Here is a 19576-nt window from a genome sequence, read left to right on the forward strand (position 1 = left end):
TCATCAGAGCGTGTCCACAAAAATAAACCGAGGAAAGATAGTTCATCTGAGTCAGACTTTTATTGTGAAATGTGAACGTTATACATCCGGGCCAGGGTTACTTCTGACGCTTCTTTGCTGCGATAGTGTAGTTGTGTCTATCAAGGCCAGTTTAAATAAAAGCTATTACAATGCAGTCTTCTTCGTTAAACGTCGTTTTGTTTTCGGCTTTTCCTGTTCTGTTGTCGTTGTGGTGTTTCCAAGATGTCGTCGAAGCAGCAAGCGACAAAGGTGAGTTTTAAATAGAGCGCTAGCTTGACCCTTTGAACAGCTTCACATCCTGGTTCTCTTTGTGTCCTGGTCAGGTAACTTTGTAAGAAATGTCTACGTGTTGAATATATAAGCAACAACTATATATTTTTGTAGCTTATTTCGAATGAACCCTGACTAATAAGCTAACAAATAGATAGGACTTTATTGATTCCTTCAGGAGAGTTCCCTCAGGAAAATTTAAAAAGAAGCCGCAATTAAATCTTACTTCCACCCATCGTTTGTATGCTTTCCATTGTTATTGTATTAACTTTGTATAGTGTGAACCCACCCTGTTGTAGAGATATATTAGTTGTCACTCTAGTGCTGGAGTCGGGAACCTTTTTGGCTGAGAGAGCCATCCATCCATACAGGTAAAAGCCAGTAAATTAGAATATTTTGAAAAACTTGATTTATTTCAGTAATTGCATTCAAAAGGTGTAACTTGTACATTATATTTATTCATTGCACACAGACTGATGCATTCAAATGTTTATTTCATTTAATTTTGATGATTTGAAGTGACAACAAATGAAAATCCAAAATTCCGTGTGTCACAAAATTAGAATATTACTTAAGGCTAATACAAAAAAGGGATTTTTAGAAATGTTGGCCAACTGAAAAGTATGAAAATGAAAAATATGAGCATGTACAATACTCAATACTTGGTTGGAGCTCCTTTTGCCTCAATTACTGCGTTAATGCGGCGTGGCATGGAGTCGATGAGTTTCTGGCACTGCTCAGGTGTTATGAGAGCCCAGGTTGCTCTGATAGTGGCCTTCAACTCTTCTGCGTTTTTGGGTCTGGCATTCTGCATCTTCCTTTTCACAATACCCCACAGATTTTCTATGGGGCTAAGGTCAGGGGAGTTGGCGGGCCAATTTAGAACAGAAATACCATGGTCCGTAAACCAGGCACCGGTAGATTTTGCGCTGTGTGCAGGCGCCAAGTCCTGTTGGAACTTGAAATCTCCATCTCCGTAGAGCAGGTCAGCAGCAGGAAGCATGAAGTGCTCTAAAACTTGCTGGTAGACTGCTGCGTTGACCCTGGATCTCAGGAAACAGAGTGGACCGACACCAGCAGATGACATGGCACCCCAAACCATCACTGATGGTGGAAACTTTACACTAGACTTCAGGCAACGTGGATCCTGTGCCTCTCCTGTCTTCCTCCAGACTCTGGGACCTCGATTTCCAAAGGAAATGCAAAATTTGCATGGTTGGGTGATGGTTTGGGGTGCCATGTCATCTGCTGGTGTCGGTCCACTCTGTTTCCTGAGATCCAGGGTCAACGCAGCCGTCTACCAGCAAGTTTTAGAGCACTTCATGCTTCCTGCTGCTCACCTGCTCTATGGAGATGGAGATTTCAAGTTCCAACAGGACTTGGCGCCTGCACACAGCGCAAAATCTACCCGTGCCTGGTTTACGGACCATGGTATTTCTGTTCTAAATTGGCCCGCCAACTCCCCTGACCTTAGCCCCATAGAAAATCTTTGGGGTATTGTGAAAAGGAAGATGCAGAATGCCAGACCCAAAAACGCAGAAGAGTTGAAGGCCACTATCAGAGCAACCTGGGCTCTCATAACACCTGAGCAGTGCCAGAAACTCATCGACTCCATGCCACGCCGCATTAACGCAGTAATTGAGGCAAAAGGAGCTCCAACCAAGTATTGAGTATTGTACATGCTCATAGTTTTCATTTTCATACTTTTCAGTTGGCCAACATTTCTAAAAATCCCTTTTTTGTATTAGCCTTAAGTAATATTCTAATTTTGTGACACATGGAATTTTGGATTTTCATTTGTTGCCACTTCAAATCATCAAAATTAAATGAAATAAACATTTGAATGCATCAGTCTGTGTGCAATGAATAAATATAATGTACAAGTTACACCTTTTGAAAGCAATTACTGAAATAAATCAAGTTTTTCAAACTATTCTAATTTACTGGCTTTTACCTGTACATCTTCTTCCGCTTATCCGAGGTCGGGTCGCGGGGGCAGCAGCCTAAGCAGGGAAGCCCAGACTTTCCTCTCCCCAGCCACTTCGTCCAGCTCCTCCCGGGGGATCCCGAGACGTTCCCAGGCCAGCCCGGAAACATAGTCTTCCCAACGTGTCCTGGGTCTTCCCCGTGGCCTCCTACCGGTTGGACGTGCCCTAAACACCTCCCGAGGGAGGCGTTCGGGTGGCATCCTGACCAGATGCCCGAACCACCTCATCTAACCATGAAAGCCAAATCATTTTAAAATGTATTTCCGTGACAGCCATATAGTATTTTTTTAACACTGAATACAACTAAATGAGTGCATTTTTTTAAGTAAGACCAACATTTTTAGAGTATATTACATCTCTTATTCTTTTTAATAACATTGTTATTCTGAAGCTAACCAATAACAATTAAAATACTTCTTACTAGAGATGTCCGATAATGGCCTTTTTACCGGTATCCGATATTGTCCAGCTCTTAATCACCGATATCAACCGATATCGGTGATTATATATTATACATATACAGTCGTGGAATTAACACATTATTATGCCTAATTTTGTTGTGATGCCCCGCTGGATGCATTAAACAATGTAACAAAATAAATCAACTCAAGTTATGGAAAAAAATGCCAACAAAGTGCTTTTTTTTTTTAACATGCCTCAAAACAGCAGCTTGGAATTTGGAACATGCTCTCCCCGAGAGAGCATGAGGAGGTTGAGGTGGGGGGGGGGGGGAAGTGGGTAGCAAGGGTGTATATTGTAGCGTCCCGGAAGAGTTAGTGCTGCAAGGGGTTCTGGGTATTTGTTCTGTTGTGTTTATGTTGTGTTACGGTGCGGATGTTCTCCCAAAATGTGTTTGTCATTCTTGTTTGGTGTGGGTTCACAGTGTGGCGCATATTTGTAAGTGTTAAAGTTGTTTATACGGCCACCCTCAGTGTAACCTGTATGGCTGTTGACCAAGTATGCGTTGCATTCACTTGTGACTGTGAAAAGCCGTCGATATTATGTGATTGGGCCGGCACGCAAAGGAAGTGCCTTTAAGGATTATTGGCGCTCAGTACTTCTCCCTACGTTAAAAAGTCATCAATTTTACTTTTTCAAACCGATACCAATAATTATGAAACCGATACCGATAATTTCCGATATTACATTTTAAAGCATCCCTACTTCTTACCAGTAATGCGACTTCTTGAACAGGTGGGGTAGAAAAACGGATGGGTGGATTCAAATGCATGAAAATGTTTTATATTTTGAAAGTTTTTTTTAACACTTTTGATTACCAGCGGAATTATTCATCACTTATGGTGTTAAGCAATGTCAGCTAAGATTTATCTGAGAGCCAGATGCAGTCATCAAAAGAGCCACATCTGGCTCGAGAGCCATAGGTTTCCTACCCCTGCTCTAGTGCATTCTTTGCCTTGCAGGATTTGGGGATCACATCAGTTGGAGGACGCTGGAAGATGGCAAAAATGAGGCAACGGCCAGGTGAGTCTTAAAGGATACGATTTTTTGAAGGTAATTGTCCAACTTTCAATCAATCAATCAATGCCCTAAATCAAGAGTATCTCAAAGGGCGGCACAAGTCACAACGACATCCTCTGCTCAGATCCCACATCAGGGCAAGAAAAAACTCAACCCAGTGGGACAATGAGAAACCTTGGAGGGGACCGCAGATGTGGGGACCAGCCCCCTGGGCGACCGGTGCAATGGACGTCGAGTGGATCTAGCATAATATGCAAGAGTCCAGTCCATAGTGGATCTAACATAATAGTGAGAGTCCAGTCCATAGCGGATCTAACATAATAGTGACAGTCCAGTCCATAGTGGATCTAACATAAAAGTAAGAATCCAGTCCATAGTGGATCTAACATAATAGTGAGAGTCCAGTCCATAGTGGATCTAACATAATAGTGTGAGAGTCCAGTCCATAGTGGATCTAACATAAAAGTGAGAGTCCAGTCCATAGTGGATCCAACATAATAGTGGGAGTCTAGTCCATAGTGGATCTAACATAATAGTGAGAGTCCAGTCCATAGTTGATCTAACATAATAGGGAGAGTCCAGTCCATAGTGGATCTAACATAAAAGTGAGAGTCCAGTCCATAGTGGATATAACATAAAAGTGAGAGTCCAGTCCATAGTGGATCTAACATAATAGTGAGAGTCCAGTCCGTAGTGGATCTAACATAATAGTGAGAGTCCAGTCCATAGTGGATCTAACATAATAGTGAGTCCAGTCCATAGTGGATCTAACTTAAAAGTGAGAGTCCAGTCCATAGTGGATCTAACATAATAGTGTGAGAGTCCAGTCCATAGTGGATCTAACATAATAGTGTGAGAGTCCAGTCCGTAGTGGATCTAACATAATAGTGAGAGTCCAGTCGATCTAACATAATAGTGACAGTCCAGTCCATGGTGGATCTAACATAAAAGTGAGAGTCCAGTCCATCGTGGATCTAACATAATAGTGAGAGTCCAGTTCATAGTGGATCTAACATAATAGTGAGAGTCCAGTCCATAGTGGATCCAACATAAAAGTGAGAGTCCAGTCCATAGTGGATCTAACATAAAAGTGAGAGTCCAGTCCATAGTGGATCTAACATAAAAGAGAGACTCCAGTCCATAGTGGATCTAACATAAAAGTGAGAGTCCAGTCCATAGTGGATCTAACATAATAGTGAGAGTCCGGTTCATAGTGGATCTAACATAATAGTGGGAGTCCAGTCCATAGTGGATCTAACATAATAGTGAGAGTCCAGTCCATAGTGGATCTAACATAAAAGTGAGAGTCCAGTCCATAGTGGATCTAACATAATAGTGAGAGTCTAGTCCATAGTGCATCTAACATAATAGTGAGAGTCCAGTCCATAGTGAATCTAACATAAAAGTGAGAGTCCAGTCCATAGTGGATCTGACATAATAGTGAGAGTCCAATCCGTAGTGGATGTAACATAATAGTGAGAGTCCAGTCCATAGTGGATATAACATAATAGTGAGAGTCCAGTCCATAGTGGATCTAACATAATAGTGTGAGAGTCCAGTCCGTAGTGGATCTAACATAATAGTGTGAGAGTCCAGTCCATAGTGGATCTAACATAATAGTGTGAAAGTCCAGTCCATAGTGGATCTAACATAAAAGTGAGAGTCCAGTCCATAGTGGATCTAACATAATAGTGTGAGAGTCCAGTCCATAGTGGATCTAACATAAAAGTGAGAGTCCAGTCCATAGTGGATCTAACATAAAAGTGAGAGTCCAGTCCATAGTGGATCTAACATAATAGTGTGAGAGTCCAGTCCATAGTGGATCTAACATAATAGTGTGAGAGTCCAGTCCGTAGTGGATCTAACATAATAGTGTGAGAGTCCAGTCCGTAGTGGATCTAACATAATAGTGAGAGTCCAGTCCATAGTGGATCTAACATAATAGTGAGAGTCCAGTCCATAGTGGATCTAACATAAAAGTGAGAGTCCAGTCCATAGTGGATCTAACATAATAGTGTGAGAGTCCAGTCCATAGTGGATCTAACATAATAGTGTGAGAGTCCAGTCCGTAGTGGATCTAACATAATAGTGTGAGAGTCCAGTCCGTAGTGGATCTAACATAATAGTGAGAGTCCAGTCCATAGTGGATCTAACATAATAGTGAGAGTCCAGTCCATAGTGGATCTAACATAATAGTGAGAGTCCAGTCCATAGTGGATCTAACATAATAGTGAGAGTCCAGTTCATCGTGGATCCAACATAATAGTGAGAGTCCAGTCCATAGTAGATCTAACATAAAAGTGAGAGTCCAGTCCATCGTGGATCTAACATAAAAGAGAGACTCCAGTCCATAGTGGATCTAAAATAATAGTGTGAGAGTCCAGTCCATAGTGGGGCCAGCAGGAGATCATCTTGACCGGAGACAGGTCAGCAGTGCAGAGACGTCCCCAACTGATGCACAGATGAGTGGTCCACCCTGGGTCCCGACTTTGGACAGCTAGCGCATCATCTGTGCCCCCCCCTCCACGATGGAGAGGGAGGCAGAGCAGAAAAGAAACGGAAGATCAACTGGTCTAAAAGGGGGGTCTATTTGCTTTGTTTGTGTCTTCAGTGGTCTGCCCATCATGGTGATCATCCACAAGACATGGTGTGGAGCCTGCAAAGGTAACACTAACTAACTAACCATTTCGGCATGCAAAAAAAAAACCTGAGAAGTGGATGAAGTTAAGTGTTTGTTGTCTAATGTTAACTTAAAGGGAATACCATGAGTAAGTACGAGTGTGTGACATAACGCTTTGTTTGTTTTTACTCTTCGCAGCACTAAAACCCAAATTCGCAGAATCCAAGGAAATCTCGGAGCTTGCCCACAACTTTGTGATGGTCAACCTGGAGGTGAGAAGACACGCTTAAAGGGGCTGTTTTTAACTTTTTAACAGTGACATTTTTCAAAGCAAAAAAAATTAACGAGAACACCACCGGCTAGCTTATCAGGATCAGGATGCTTTATTATTGTCCATTCTTCAACATGTACGAGACACATAAGAACTGAAATTACATTTTCGGCACAGTCCCACTAAGAGCAGACATACGTTACAGGGAGACAAGACAGGACCGCCAACGGATCAGCCACTTACGGCGCTCCTTAAAAAAGGTGGGAAAGAGTAAAAAATATCAGTCAAAGGCTGGACCCTCGGGAGGGGGTCCAGACTCAGTCCAAGGGAAAAAAAACTAATTTGCCATAGCACACATAAGCATGTTACATATAATCACAACAACTCGCAACAGAGGGGGGGGGGGGCCGGCCTGCTGCTATAAAGCGCTACTCAGCTGTCCATCACCCCGAAGGGGAATCAAGCGGTGGTGAAGGTCTAGTCAAGTCAAGTCAACTTTATTTATATAGCACGTTCACGACAACTTTTAAATTGAACCAAAGTGCTTTACAGGTTAAAAATGCATAGAGCATAAAAAAAATAAATAAATAAAAAGTGTGGAGGGTGTGTTTGTGTACCCGATATATGCCCATTGTCTTTGGGTGTAGTGTTGTGTCCATAGGCCCGGGGCTGTTCTGCATGCAATGCAAGCAAAGTTCGACTTCCAGGTGTCGTTGAGGGAGCTTATGTTACCATTAGTGGTTTAACAGAACACATTTGTTTGACAATTGTTCATCCATCCATCCATTTTATACCGCTTGTCCCTCTCGGGGTGGCGGGGGTTTGCTGGAGCCTATTTCAGCTGCATTCAGGCAGAAGGCGGGGTACACCCTGGATAAGTCGCCACGTCATCGCAGGGCCAACACAGATAGACAGACAACATTCACACTCACATTTTATATTTATAACAATTACAAATGTTTATGTAATAAAACATTTTACCGTCCCGAATAAACTGATAGGTGTTTACGGCAGTCTCTCGCCAAACGTGCAAGGAGGGAGTGCACACATACAAAAGCCGTCCAAGAGAAGCAACAAACAATTTGCAGTTATGTTGTTGTTATGATTGAATATACATTCAATGGCAGCTAACACTAGCTATCCATATTGCTATTATTAGCTAACGACACCTACAGATAATGTGCGTGCATGTCTTATTTACGTACGTTTATGTATGAGAAGCTGTAAGAGGGCGGGATGTACTGTGTAAAACACATTGGAAAGTTGTCGTTATGTAGGCATCTGGGTAAATGTTGCAAACAACCCCTTTTAAGAGCATAAGATCAACGTATACAGTGGAACCTGGATTTACGAACTGAATTGGTTCTTGAAAATGGTTCGTAAACTGAAGTTTGTGTCAAAAGGGCACAAGATTTCGCAATGCATTGTTGGGCCACGATATACCTTTTTGTTGGCTAAAGCCTTTGTTTACATGGTTAATGTGAGAGAGAGCAACAAACTGGATTAAAATGATTTGTACAAAATAAAAATAAAAATCAGGGGACGATACCAGATTCTAAAGGTTTGCTACCTCGAAAAAATAAGTAAAATATTGGTTGAATTGATCCATATGAGCACATCCATTCAACAAGAGATTTGAGTGAGCTGCTGCCACTTATGAATCCAAACGTGTCTATATTTTGTCTGAGTCATGTTTTATACTGGTGAAGAATTTCAGAATGCGAAGACCCTTAAGGCTGTCCTCCGTTTAAACTGCACATAATCTACGGCTTTAATCTCTTATGTGTTAGAAATAGTGAGGTTGCACGGCCCCATTTCATAAGCGGGTTTCGTCAAAAAACAGCAAGCCCATTATTACTTGAAATACTTTGATCACTGTGCTACTTTTTCAAAAATACTCATCAATTTTTGTGCGTACTCATGACTAAAAGTAAACAGACAACATGCTTTTTTCCAAAATACAGTACATTGTAGCTATGTGTGAAAGAGAATAAAACATGCTTTGATTCAAAATTGCCAGTGTGAAAATGCTACAATGGTGTCAAGGGATGTTTGATCTTATCTTTGATGCTCAAAAACTTCAACAACCGTTTTGCTACAATAAAAACAATATTTTTTACCTTGTTTCTACAAGTGTAGATAAACGATGATGATGAATGGTAGCCAGAGGAGGTAGTGTGTTACTGCCCCGAAGTCGAGGGAGAGTCCTCTTCTCCCGGGCTTCCTGCCCCTCTCTTCCTCTTGTGTTGGTCTCACTCGGACCAGGCTGCGCTTCACTTGGTCTTCCTGGTGTCCAGCATGCCTTGTTTTTGTCAGCGCTTTAAAATTTGTCTGTGGTGACCCTTGATGATGTTGTTGTTATTGGTTTTACTCCTCGCAAATAGTCCTTAAAGTCCACAGTGAATCCCTCATTCTTTCCAGACTTGTTTGTTGGCTTTTTAGACCCATATTGAGTACGGTAAGCAAAATAGACAAAACTTGGTGAATGGCAAGAAAAGAAACCCATCAAAACATCGAGAAGTGATAACTTTGTAAACAGGATGTGAAGTAGAGCAGTGTTTTTCAACCACTGTGCCGCGGCACACTAGTGTGCCGTGAGATACAGTCTGGTGTGCCATGGGAGATTATCTAATTTCACCTATTTGGGTTAAAAATATTTTTTGCAAACCAGTAATTATAATCCGCAAATGTGCCGTTGTTGAGTGTCTGTACTGTCTGGAGATCGGCAGACTTACCAGGTTATACTCTTCCATGTCAGTAGGTGGCAGCAGGCAGCTAATTGCTTTGTAGATGTCGGAAACAGCGGGAGGCAATGTGAAGGTAAAAAGGTATCTAATAGAGATGTCCGATAATGGCTTTTTTTTTACCGATATCCGATATTCTGATATTGTCCAACTCTTAATTTCCGATACCGATATCAACCGATACCGATATATATAGTCGTGGAATTAACACATTATTATGCCTAATTTTGTTGTGATGCCCCTCTGGATGCATTAAACAATGTAACAAGGTTTTCCAAAATAAATCAACTCAAGTTATGGAAAAAAATGCCAACATGGCACTGCCTTATTTATTATTGAAGTCACAAAGTGCATTATTTTTTTTAACATGCCTCAAAACAGCAGCTTGGAATTTGGGACTGAGGAGGTTGAGGTGGGTGTGTGGGGGGGGGGGGAAGAGTTAGTGCTGCAAGGGATTCTGGGTATTTGTTCTGTTGTGTTTATGTTGTGTTACGGTGTGGATGTTCTCCCGAAATGTGTTTGTCATTCTTGTTTGGTGTGGGTTCACAGTGTGGCGCATATTTATAACAGTGTTAAAGTTGTTTATACGGCCACCCTCAGTGTGACCTGTATGGCTGTTGACCAAGTATGCCTTGCATTCACTTGTGTGTGTGAAAAGCCGTAGATATTATGTGACTGGGCTGGTACGCAAAGAAAGTACCTGTAAGGTTTATTGACGCTCTGTACTTCCCCCTACGTCCGTGTACACAGCGGTGTTTTAAAAAGTCATACATTTTACTTTTTGAAACCGATACCGATAATTTCCGATATTACATTTTAAAGCCTTTATCGGCCGATAATATCGGACATCTCTAGTATCTAATGCTTAAACCAAAAATAAACAAAAGGTGAGTGTCCCTAAGAAAAGGCATTGAAGCTTAGGGAAGGCTATGTGGAATGAAACTAAAACTGAACTAGCTACAAAGTAAACAAAAACAGAATGCTGGACGACAGCAAAGACTTACTGTGGAGCAGAGAAGGCGTCCACAAAGTACATCCGAACATGACATGACAAACAACGATGTCCCCACAAAGAAGGATAAAAACAACTGAAATATTCTTTTGCCTTTGCAAAAGACATGAAACTGCTACAGGAAAATACCAAAAAAGAGAAAAAGCCACCAAAATAGGAGCCACACAAAATGAAGCGTTGGCACACAGAGGCATATTTGGCGCAATCAAAAAGGTCGCAAAATAGAGGCGTTCGTAAATCGAGGTTCCGCTATGTTCATGTCAGCGGTCTGGAAGTGTTGTTCATGTGTACAACAGTGCCCCCAGAGACATGCATTGGAAGCTTCTTCCTCCCTTGATGCAACCATCACTGTAGAACAGTCAAAGTTGACTCATTAGACCACCTGACCTTGTTCCATCGCTGCAGAGTGCAGTGAATACACTCCTTAGCAAATCGAAGCCTCCTAATTAGCCTGAGCGTATGGCTCAACTTCAACACTTGTCGTTTAACTTAATCCACTTCTGTATTTCATTGCTTGGACAGGACGAGGAGGAGCCAAAAGACGAGACCTTCAGTCCCGACGGCGGCTACATTCCTCGCATCCTCTTCCTCGGTAAGCCTAACGTCGTGATGTCCATGTTGTGATGCCACGGAGAGACATGACGGGCTGACGCTTGATTGGAATTGATCAATAACAAGTAACCCCTTGCCTGCAGATCCCAGTGGCCAAGTTCACCCTGAAATAATCAATAAAATGGGGAACCCCAACTACAAGTACTTCTACAGCAGCGCAGAGCAAGGTAAGCATAACTAGAAATTAAACTATTGTCGTAGTAAAGTACTCTGTTGACATCAATATCAGTATCTCTGTGGTAAGGAGGTGAATAGTATTGTTATTACTATGGCAACCACTAGTTACCTATTTCATGGTCAATAGTAATTGGGGTATTTCAGTCCAATATTGATATCGGTCCAATATCGGGGAAAAAAGTATTGGACTACTATATATAAGCGCTCCATTAAAAGCAGCTCTGCAGCGTGTTTACTTGTACAAAGCTGGACAGCCAGTTAAAATCTAAATATGCTTGAATAAGCACACAAGGTTGGTCTTTTCTTGTATTTTAGTCAAGTTAGCTCTAGGCTACTAGGAGATAGCACTTACACAAAAGCTTATAAGCACACAAACCACACATACAAAGGATTAAAAGGAAAAGCTGCTGCTTGCAGGCACTGTTTTCGGTTGTCGTGTCTTTGTCTCCATCTCTGGGTATACATTGAATGTCACAGATAAACAACTGCTAGCTTTGTGGTGAAATCCTCCTATTATTCAGACGAGAGGCATGATTTTGTAATGTAGAATAATTTTGACGAGCCGATACGTGATGCTACAGCAGCAGCACAGTACAACAGCATAAGCCAGTAAGCTTGTCTGCGTTAGCGCTTCTAATAACAATATCGCCAATATATGGTTAATATTCAGGTCACGAAATGTACAGTAAATAGAGTATTGTTTGTGGGTTTTGAAAGGTTATTTAGAGGGCTTTGTGGGTGAAATAGAGAACCCCCATTGACTCAATTGTTAACAGACTTTTTATTTATTTACAACTTAGAATGCATTAAAGGGGAACATTATCACAATTTCAGAAGGGTTAAAACCATTAAAAATCAGTTCCCAGTGGCTTATTTTATTTTTCGAAGTTTCTTTCCAAAATTTTACCCATCACGCAATATCCCTAAAAAAGCTTCAAAGTGCCTGATTTTAACCATCGTTATATACACCCGTCCATTTTCCTGTGACGTCACATAGTGATGCCAACACAAACAAACATGGCGCATAGAACAGCAAGCTATAGCGACATTAGCTCGGATTCAGACTCGGATTTCAGCGGCTTAAGCGATTCAACAGATTACGCATGTATTGAAACGGATGGTTGTAGTGTGGAGGCAGGTAGCGAAAACGAAATTGAAGAAGAAACTGAAGCTATTGAACCATATCGGTTTGAACCGTATGCAAGCGAAACAGACACGACAGCCAGCGACACGGGAGAAAGCGAGGACGAATTCGGCGATCGCCTTCTAACCAACGATTGGTATGTGTTTGTTTGGCATTAAAGGAAACTAACAACTATGAACTAGGTTTACAGCATATGAAATACATTTGGCAACAACATGCACTTTGAGAGTGCAGACAGCCCATTTCAGGCGCGCTAAGAACATATATTTTTCCACGATTTCAGCACTCAGGTTAACCACACCGCGAGTAATGAATAAAGTTTTCATCAATTAATATATTCTGTAGACATACCCTCATCCGCTCTCTTTTCCTGAAAGCTGATCTGTCCAGTTTTGGAGTTGATGTCAGCATCTGCTTTGAGTGTCGCAGGATATCCACACATTCTTGCCATCTTTGCCGTAGCATAGCTTTCGTCGGTAAAGTGTGCAGAACAAACGACTGACCATTTCGTCGGCTTTCCCCACACCCTCGTATTTTGAACAAATTTCGTCCAATTTCTTGCCACTTTCGCATCTTTGGGCCACTGGTGCAACTTGAATCCGTCCCTGTTCGTGTTATTACACCCTCCGACAACACACCGACGAAAGTGAGAAAATGGCGGATTGCTTCCCGATGTGACGTCACGTTGTGACGTCATCGCTCCGAGAGCGATTAATAGAAAGGCGTTTAATTCGCCAAAATTCACCCATTTAGAGTTAGGAAATCGGTTACAAAAATATATGGTCTTTTTTCTGCAACATCAAGGTATATATTGACGCTTACATAGGTCTGGTGATAATGTTCCCCTTTAAAAAACACGTTTTCATACTTTTTGATAAGGATTGTGAACATATTTCAAATGTTTGCATATTTCCAGTATGAGACTGGTCTGCTGATATGTTTAAAGGGCAAAAGTGTTCCCATCGTGATGTCATCAGACTCCGAATCTACAGAAATTGCAGAAAACTTTCGGAGCGGAATATTCAAAATCTGAAATTGTGGCATTTTGTGATGTTTAGACGGTATTTTCACATACTTTGCGGATTGGAAATACAATTAGATATGGTTTAATGCAGTGGTCCCCAACCTTTTTGTCAACGCTTGAAAATTTGTCCCACAGACCGGTGGCGTGGGGGAATTTATTTAATTTTTTTTTTTTTTTCGTCATTAAATACAATCATGCGTGCTTATGGACTGTATCCCTGCAGACTGTATGGATCTATATTGATATATAATGTAGGAACCAGAATATTAATAACAGAAAGAAACAACCCTTTTGTGTGAATGGGGGAGGTTTTTTTTGGGTTGGTGCACTAATTGTAAGTGTATCTTGTTTTTTATGTTGATTTAATTAAAAAAAAATTATTATTTTTTTGTGCGGCCCGGTGCCAATCGGTCTACGGCCCGGTGGTTGGGGACCACTGGTTTAATGGATGCAAGGTTTCTCATTGTTACCCCATTGGGTTAAGTTTTTTCTTGCCCTGATGTGGGATCTGAGCCGAGGATGTTGTTGTGGCTTGCGCAGCCCTTTGAGACACTCGTGATTTAGGGCTATATAAGTAGACATTGATTGATACAATGAAACACAATTAAGCATACACGGTCAACTTGTTTTTCCAATGTACTGGTACTTTAATGGATTCAATTACACTTCAAACCTGAGGGGGGAATCCCTATGGCAAAACAAGCCATAGCGGTTACTTTTTTAAAACCAGTAGTTAAAGTAGATTCCCTAAATATTTGTAGAGTTGCTTTAAATTGTATATGCATTAGTTCCTTGCTGCATCACAGCTCTACTAATCAGTTTTTTTTTAAAGTACATGCTGTGTATTTTTGGCCTGAATTACTAATTTTTTGAACTGATTAAAATATCAATTGTCCACGATGAGATCAAACAAATCTGAGCATGGCCACTGATTGGCTCAGCCACAGGCAGCATTACTATATTGAATTAAACCAGAATAAAAATTACAGTGGGTGTTTTGATATCTAAAGGGCTCTCATTTTTGTAAAACATGTATTTAGAAGGTCAAATAGATTTTTTTTTATGCTTTAACTATGAAAATATTTGATTCATAATTAATTATTCGTAACTGGGAACCAATTGTGGCGAAGTTGGTAGAGTGGCCGTGCCAGCAATCGGAGTGTTGCTGGTTACTGGGGTTCAATCCCCACCTTCTACCATCCTAGTCACGTCCGTTGTGTCCTTGGGCAAGACACTTCACCCCTTGCTCCTGATGGCTGCTGGTTAGCGCCTTGCATGGCAGCTCCCGCCATCAGTGTGTGAATGTGTGTGTGTGAATGGGTGAATGTGGTAATACTGTCAAAGCGCTTTGGGTACCTTGAAGGTAGAAAAGCGCTATACAAGTATAACCCATTTATCATTATTTATTTAATTAACCATGGGACCATAAATAACCATAATAATAATAATAATGAGAACCATCTTGAAATCTAACTTATAATAAATAATTCACCCCTATACAATATCCTACCCTAATACCCTACTGTGCAATATTACCCTTCGAGTGCAATACATCCGACACTGATTGTTATCACTCTGGTACTCTTGTCTTGTTCTGTATATTGTACAGGATTGCTTATTATTTTTATTGGATAGTAGTCTATTTATTTCAATTCTTAGTTTTATCTTTATTACTTCTTGTGTAATTTATTTGTATCCCATATTTGTTCCCAATACCGCACCTTCAATTGGAGACCTTAATCATGTTATATGCAAATATAATGACAATAAAGTCCATTCTATCTATTCTATTAACAGCAATACATGAGGGTGAGTTCAAATCCCGGCAGAGTCATACCAAAGACTATAAAAATGGGACCCTTTACCTCCCTGCTTGGCACTCAGCATCAAGGGTTAAAATTGGGGGTTAAATCACCAAAATGATTCCCGCGGCGGCCACCGCTGCTGCTCACTGCTCCCCTCACCTCCCAGGGGCTGGAACAAGGTGATGGGTCAAATGCAGAGGGTAATTTCACCACACCTCGTGTGTGTGCGACTATTATTAGTACTTTAACTTTTAGCTTTATTTTCTTTGTATATATTTTTTAATGGTAACCTACTAATAAAGTGGTTTGGGATTTAAAAAAAAAAAAAAATGCTATCAAGCCAGCAGAGGGCGCCAACTCAGGTCAATTGACAAGATTTAAGTTTTAAGATACTGTATGCCTGTCTAAAATTGAATTTTTAAAATGTGTTATCGGGTTTTAAGAACAGAGGGATATTATTGTCTTTAAAAGGTTAAAAGTAAGTATTTTAGGGCTATTTATGGGTGCATCCATTATTTGCTTTTTTTCCACTATTCTTGGGGAGTCTAAGAATGCAACCCCTATAAATATCGTGATTTATTGTATATAGTTTTGTACTATTAAACCTGAGTATAGGTGTTAATCACACCCTTTTGTGTGCGTTTAAGTGGTGTCTGGGATGAAGGAGGCGGAGGAAAAGCTGACTGGTGACACATTCAAACGCAGCCACGCTGGTGATGAGCTGTGAGGAGGCAGCGAGTCTCCCCCAACCAGACCGCCTTGTCCAACCACTAACAGTTTCTCCCGTTACGATTTTACAACACTACTATTCCCATCATAATAATGCTCTTATTTTATATTTTGGATATTTGTAAGATGCAGTACTGTAATGATTGTCTGATGTGGATATTATTAAACCACAGCAGACTTTAAAGTGCCAAACCTTTGGTCTCTTTGATGCACATTTATAAAGAGCACTTCCACATAGTACTGTAGACTAAAGTGTGCTAATTTTGACTAAACTTTAATGTTTTCCAAAAGCCACGATGTTTTCTACAAGCTAACAAAGCTGTGGATGCTTCCAAAGACCTGTCTGATTCTACATTTTCTCAGAAATGTGAATTTAACTTTGTATATTTTTTTCTTGTTACTTCTGCACTGTTTGAAAACACTGTGTGCTTTGTTCTACTCAATATATAAGTGTGAAAATAAAAATATGTTGTAGTGAATGACTTGAGCAAATCCTTACACAACAGCGAGTGGATTATATCAAAGTTTATTGTCCCAACATCAGTGGCGATTCCCTTATTGCCACGTGTGCCAACACACAAAAGAGCTGAAACTCAAACCCAAAATTATTACAATTCAGCTAGGACACATGTGGAGTTAAAGTGCATCGTCAGCTGAAAATGACAGAGACAAAATAATTTTTTTTAAAAGCCTCCAAAATCAAACCTTCGATATCAGCAAATGTTGATAGTGTAAATAATGCTAAAACAGGAGACATGCATGTCAGCCAAATCGTATTGTTACAGTATTAGTGTTTCCTTTTTTAATTGTATTATCTTACAATATGCACCAGAGTAGTACCGTTGATAACAAAGAAGGTAAGTGTGATGATAACCATAGACCATATTCCAATAATACCAGACGTAAAAATCTATTAAATTCAGCAGTACCTTAAAAACCGTATCACTCAGCACACACCTTTTTTACCCCCCTATTAATCACATCTTTAAAGGGTGATTATTTTTACTCTTTTTACACTTTACATTTTTTACTTAAAACATTGATTGTACTGCTAATGTATCTAAATGACTCATATGCTCCCAAAACAGGTATGTCCAAAAAATATGTTAATGAGATTTAATATCTACGGAGCCCCTAAAGGGACATGGGGGAATTAAAAAAAAAAATTTAATTAAAATTTTTTTTTAGACATGTATCTCGTGCGCACGAGAAACGTTTTATAAAGTTATAAAAAATGTTTTTTATAATTTAATTTTTTTTTTAGACATGTATCGTGCGCACGAGAAACTTTTTATAAAGTTATAAAAAAACGTTTTTTATAATTTTAATTTTTTTTAAATTGTTTTAGACATGAGATACATGTCTAAAAAAAAAAAAAAAATTATAATTACATTTTTTTTTTTTTTTTTAGAACTTTATAAAAAGTTTCTCATGCGAGATACATGTCTTAAATTTTTTTTAAATAAAATAAAAATTATTTAAAAAAAAAAATCCCATGTCCCTTGAGGGCAGGGGTGTCAAACTCAAATACAGAGAGGGCCTAAATTTAAAACTGAACAAAGCCGCGGGCCAAGGTTGAACAAATTAACCTTTAACGTACTCTACGAGCTATCGTCACGTCCGCTTTTCATCCATTCTAACATCGTTCAGACCCAGTCACAAAATATGTGCGGCTTCTGTACGCACACACGAGCGAATGCAACGCATACTTCAACAACAGTGATGCCAGTACAAAAAACTTTAACACTGTTTGAAATATACGCCACACTGTGAATCCACACCAAACAAGAATGACAAACACATTTCAGGAGAACATCCGCACCGTAACACAACATAAACACAACAGAACAAATACCCAGAATCCTTTGCAGCACTAACTCTTCCCGGACGCTACAAAATACACCCCCGCTACCACCAAAACTCCCCCACACACACACCTTGTAGCGTCCCGGAAGAGTTAGTGCTGCAAAGGGTTCTGGTTTGGTGTGGATTCACAGTGTGGTGTATATTTCTAACAGTGTTAAAGTTTTTTATTCGGCTAGCCTCAGTGTAACCTGTATCGCTGTTGATGAAGTATGCGTTGCATTCTAATGTGTGTGCGTGCAGAAGCCGCACGTGTTATGTGACTTGCTGGCTGGCGTTTGGAAGACTCTCGGGAGGATCGGTGGGTCAGCTTTAGTGTTAATTTGATATCGCCTCAAGGGCCAAGTGAAATTACACGGCGGGCCAAATTTGGCCCGCGGGCCAGAGTTTAACACCCATGCTTTAGGGGCTCCATAAATATCAGATATTAAAACAAATTATCTATCTTTATTGCTATTAGCAAAAAGATAGATCGTTAATGAACTATTTTGAGAGGGTGACATCATCTTGTGTCATTTCCCGCTAAAAGAAATCCATAAAAAACATTTAAGGAAAAAAAAAAAGTCCATCGTATGAATAAGTTTGGTCTTAAGTTTACGTGTTTACGCGAGTCTGGCTCGTTTGCCAGACTCTGGGTGGGAGCTTATCACATTCCAGACATTTCACCGTATTATGGCAGATTATTTACGACAAAATAAGTTAAGTGAAGAGGAAAGATGACTGTAAAGTCCAGCTGTGCGAAGGCATTTAAACCTACTTTGTGACGAGTAAGGAGTCGTTAGTTATAGTGAAGTTGCTCCTAAAATGTCTGCGTTGTAATTTTGCACTTTATAAAAACAAAACAAAAAACTATACAAAGCTGCGTGATGTTTGCAATGAGAATGACACAGCTATGATTAAAAATGCTGTCAAAGATGAAGTACGGTGCAGGACGAGGGTCTGTGCACGTGTCACAGACCTTCGCCAGTCTCCACCAGCAACAAGATTTGGCTCGCTCTCCTTGTCACCACTGAGCTTCTTCCAGGATTAAAAAACAAACAAAAAAGGTGCATTGCAATAAAAAGATGAGGCGTGTGTTTGTGGGGCCCACCTAGAACCTTCCCTGCTTAGCGTCTCCGATGGCGCCCCACACGTCAAAGACAAACTCGTCCGGAAAGGCAAAGTCCCCAAGAGTCTCGTCCAGCGCCATGGCGAACTCGTCTGGGTTTTTCTTGTCACGGCCCACCTCCACCATCGTTGCAGCTGAAGAAAAACATTGAAAAATTCATATCAAGGATCTTTGATTAGCTACTTAGAACAGCTGAGTACTCCTGTCGTATACAGGATCTTTGAATAGCTACTTGAAAACAGCTGAGCACTCATTACATACAAAGAGTCTTGGACTAGCTGTTTAAAAATGCCGAGCACTCCTGTCATGTGAAGGATCTTGGCCCAGCTGCTTAAAAAAACAAAGCACTCCTGTCACGTAAAGGATCTTTGACTAGCTACTTAAAAAATGCAATGCACTCATGTCACATACAGGATCTTTGACGAGCTACTAAAAACAGCAGAGCACTCCTGCCATATAGAGGCTCTTTGAGAAAATGCAGAGCACTCCTGTCATGTGAAGGATCTTGGCCCAGCTGCTTAAAAAAACACAAAGCACTCCTGTCATATACAGCTGAGCACTTATGTCATATAAAGGGTCTTGGACCAGCTACTTAAAAAATGCAATGCACTCATGTCACATACAGGACCTTTGACTAGCTACTAAAAACAGCAGCGCACTCCACAGTCATATAGAGGATCTTTGACTAGCTACTTAAAAACAGCTGAGC

The 19576-nt window shown here is 40.5% G+C and overlaps 2 protein-coding genes across 2 annotated transcripts in view; one reads left to right on the forward strand and one right to left on the reverse strand.

Annotated features, from left to right (window-relative positions):
• Positions 1-8: 8 nt before the first annotated feature.
• txndc12 (thioredoxin domain containing 12 (endoplasmic reticulum)) lies at positions 9-16573 on the forward strand. The gene is made up of 7 exons (XM_061978944.2): positions 9-270; positions 3701-3761; positions 6370-6422; positions 6577-6650; positions 10928-10997; positions 11101-11184; positions 15815-16573. The coding sequence occupies exons 1-7, from the start codon at positions 171-173 to the stop codon at positions 15892-15894; spliced, it is 522 nt and encodes a 173-aa protein (XP_061834928.1). The 5' UTR covers positions 9-170; the 3' UTR covers positions 15895-16573.
• Positions 16574-17382: 809 nt separating this feature from the next.
• The window catches only part of gipc2 (GIPC PDZ domain containing family, member 2), a 30937-nt gene continuing 28743 nt past the window's right edge, over positions 17383-19576 (reverse strand). Inside the window, exon 6 of the mRNA XM_061978943.2 lies at positions 17383-19001. Within this exon, the coding sequence (XP_061834927.1) occupies positions 18850-19001 (152 nt within the window). The 3' untranslated portion in view covers positions 17383-18849. The remainder of the gene's footprint in view (positions 19002-19576) is intronic.

The sequence above is a fragment of the Nerophis lumbriciformis genome, linkage group LG19 (assembly GCF_033978685.3).
Source record: "Nerophis lumbriciformis linkage group LG19, RoL_Nlum_v2.1, whole genome shotgun sequence".
NCBI classification, from domain to species: domain Eukaryota; kingdom Metazoa; phylum Chordata; class Actinopteri; order Syngnathiformes; family Syngnathidae; genus Nerophis; species Nerophis lumbriciformis.

What these genes read in the sequence shown, in the direction of transcription:
- txndc12 (XM_061978944.2), top strand. Translation starts at nt 171, where the DNA reads ATGCAGTCTTCTTCGTTAAACGTCGTTTTGTTTTCGGCTTTTCCTGTT. An exon ending in AAAAATGAGGCAACGGCCAG is followed by an intron (nt 3,762 to 6,369) that starts GTGAGTCTTAAA and finishes TTGTGTCTTCAG; the next exon opens with TGGTCTGCCCATCATGGTGA. An exon ending in CTACAGCAGCGCAGAGCAAG is followed by an intron (nt 11,185 to 15,814) that starts GTAAGCATAACT and finishes TGTGCGTTTAAG; the next exon opens with TGGTGTCTGGGATGAAGGAG.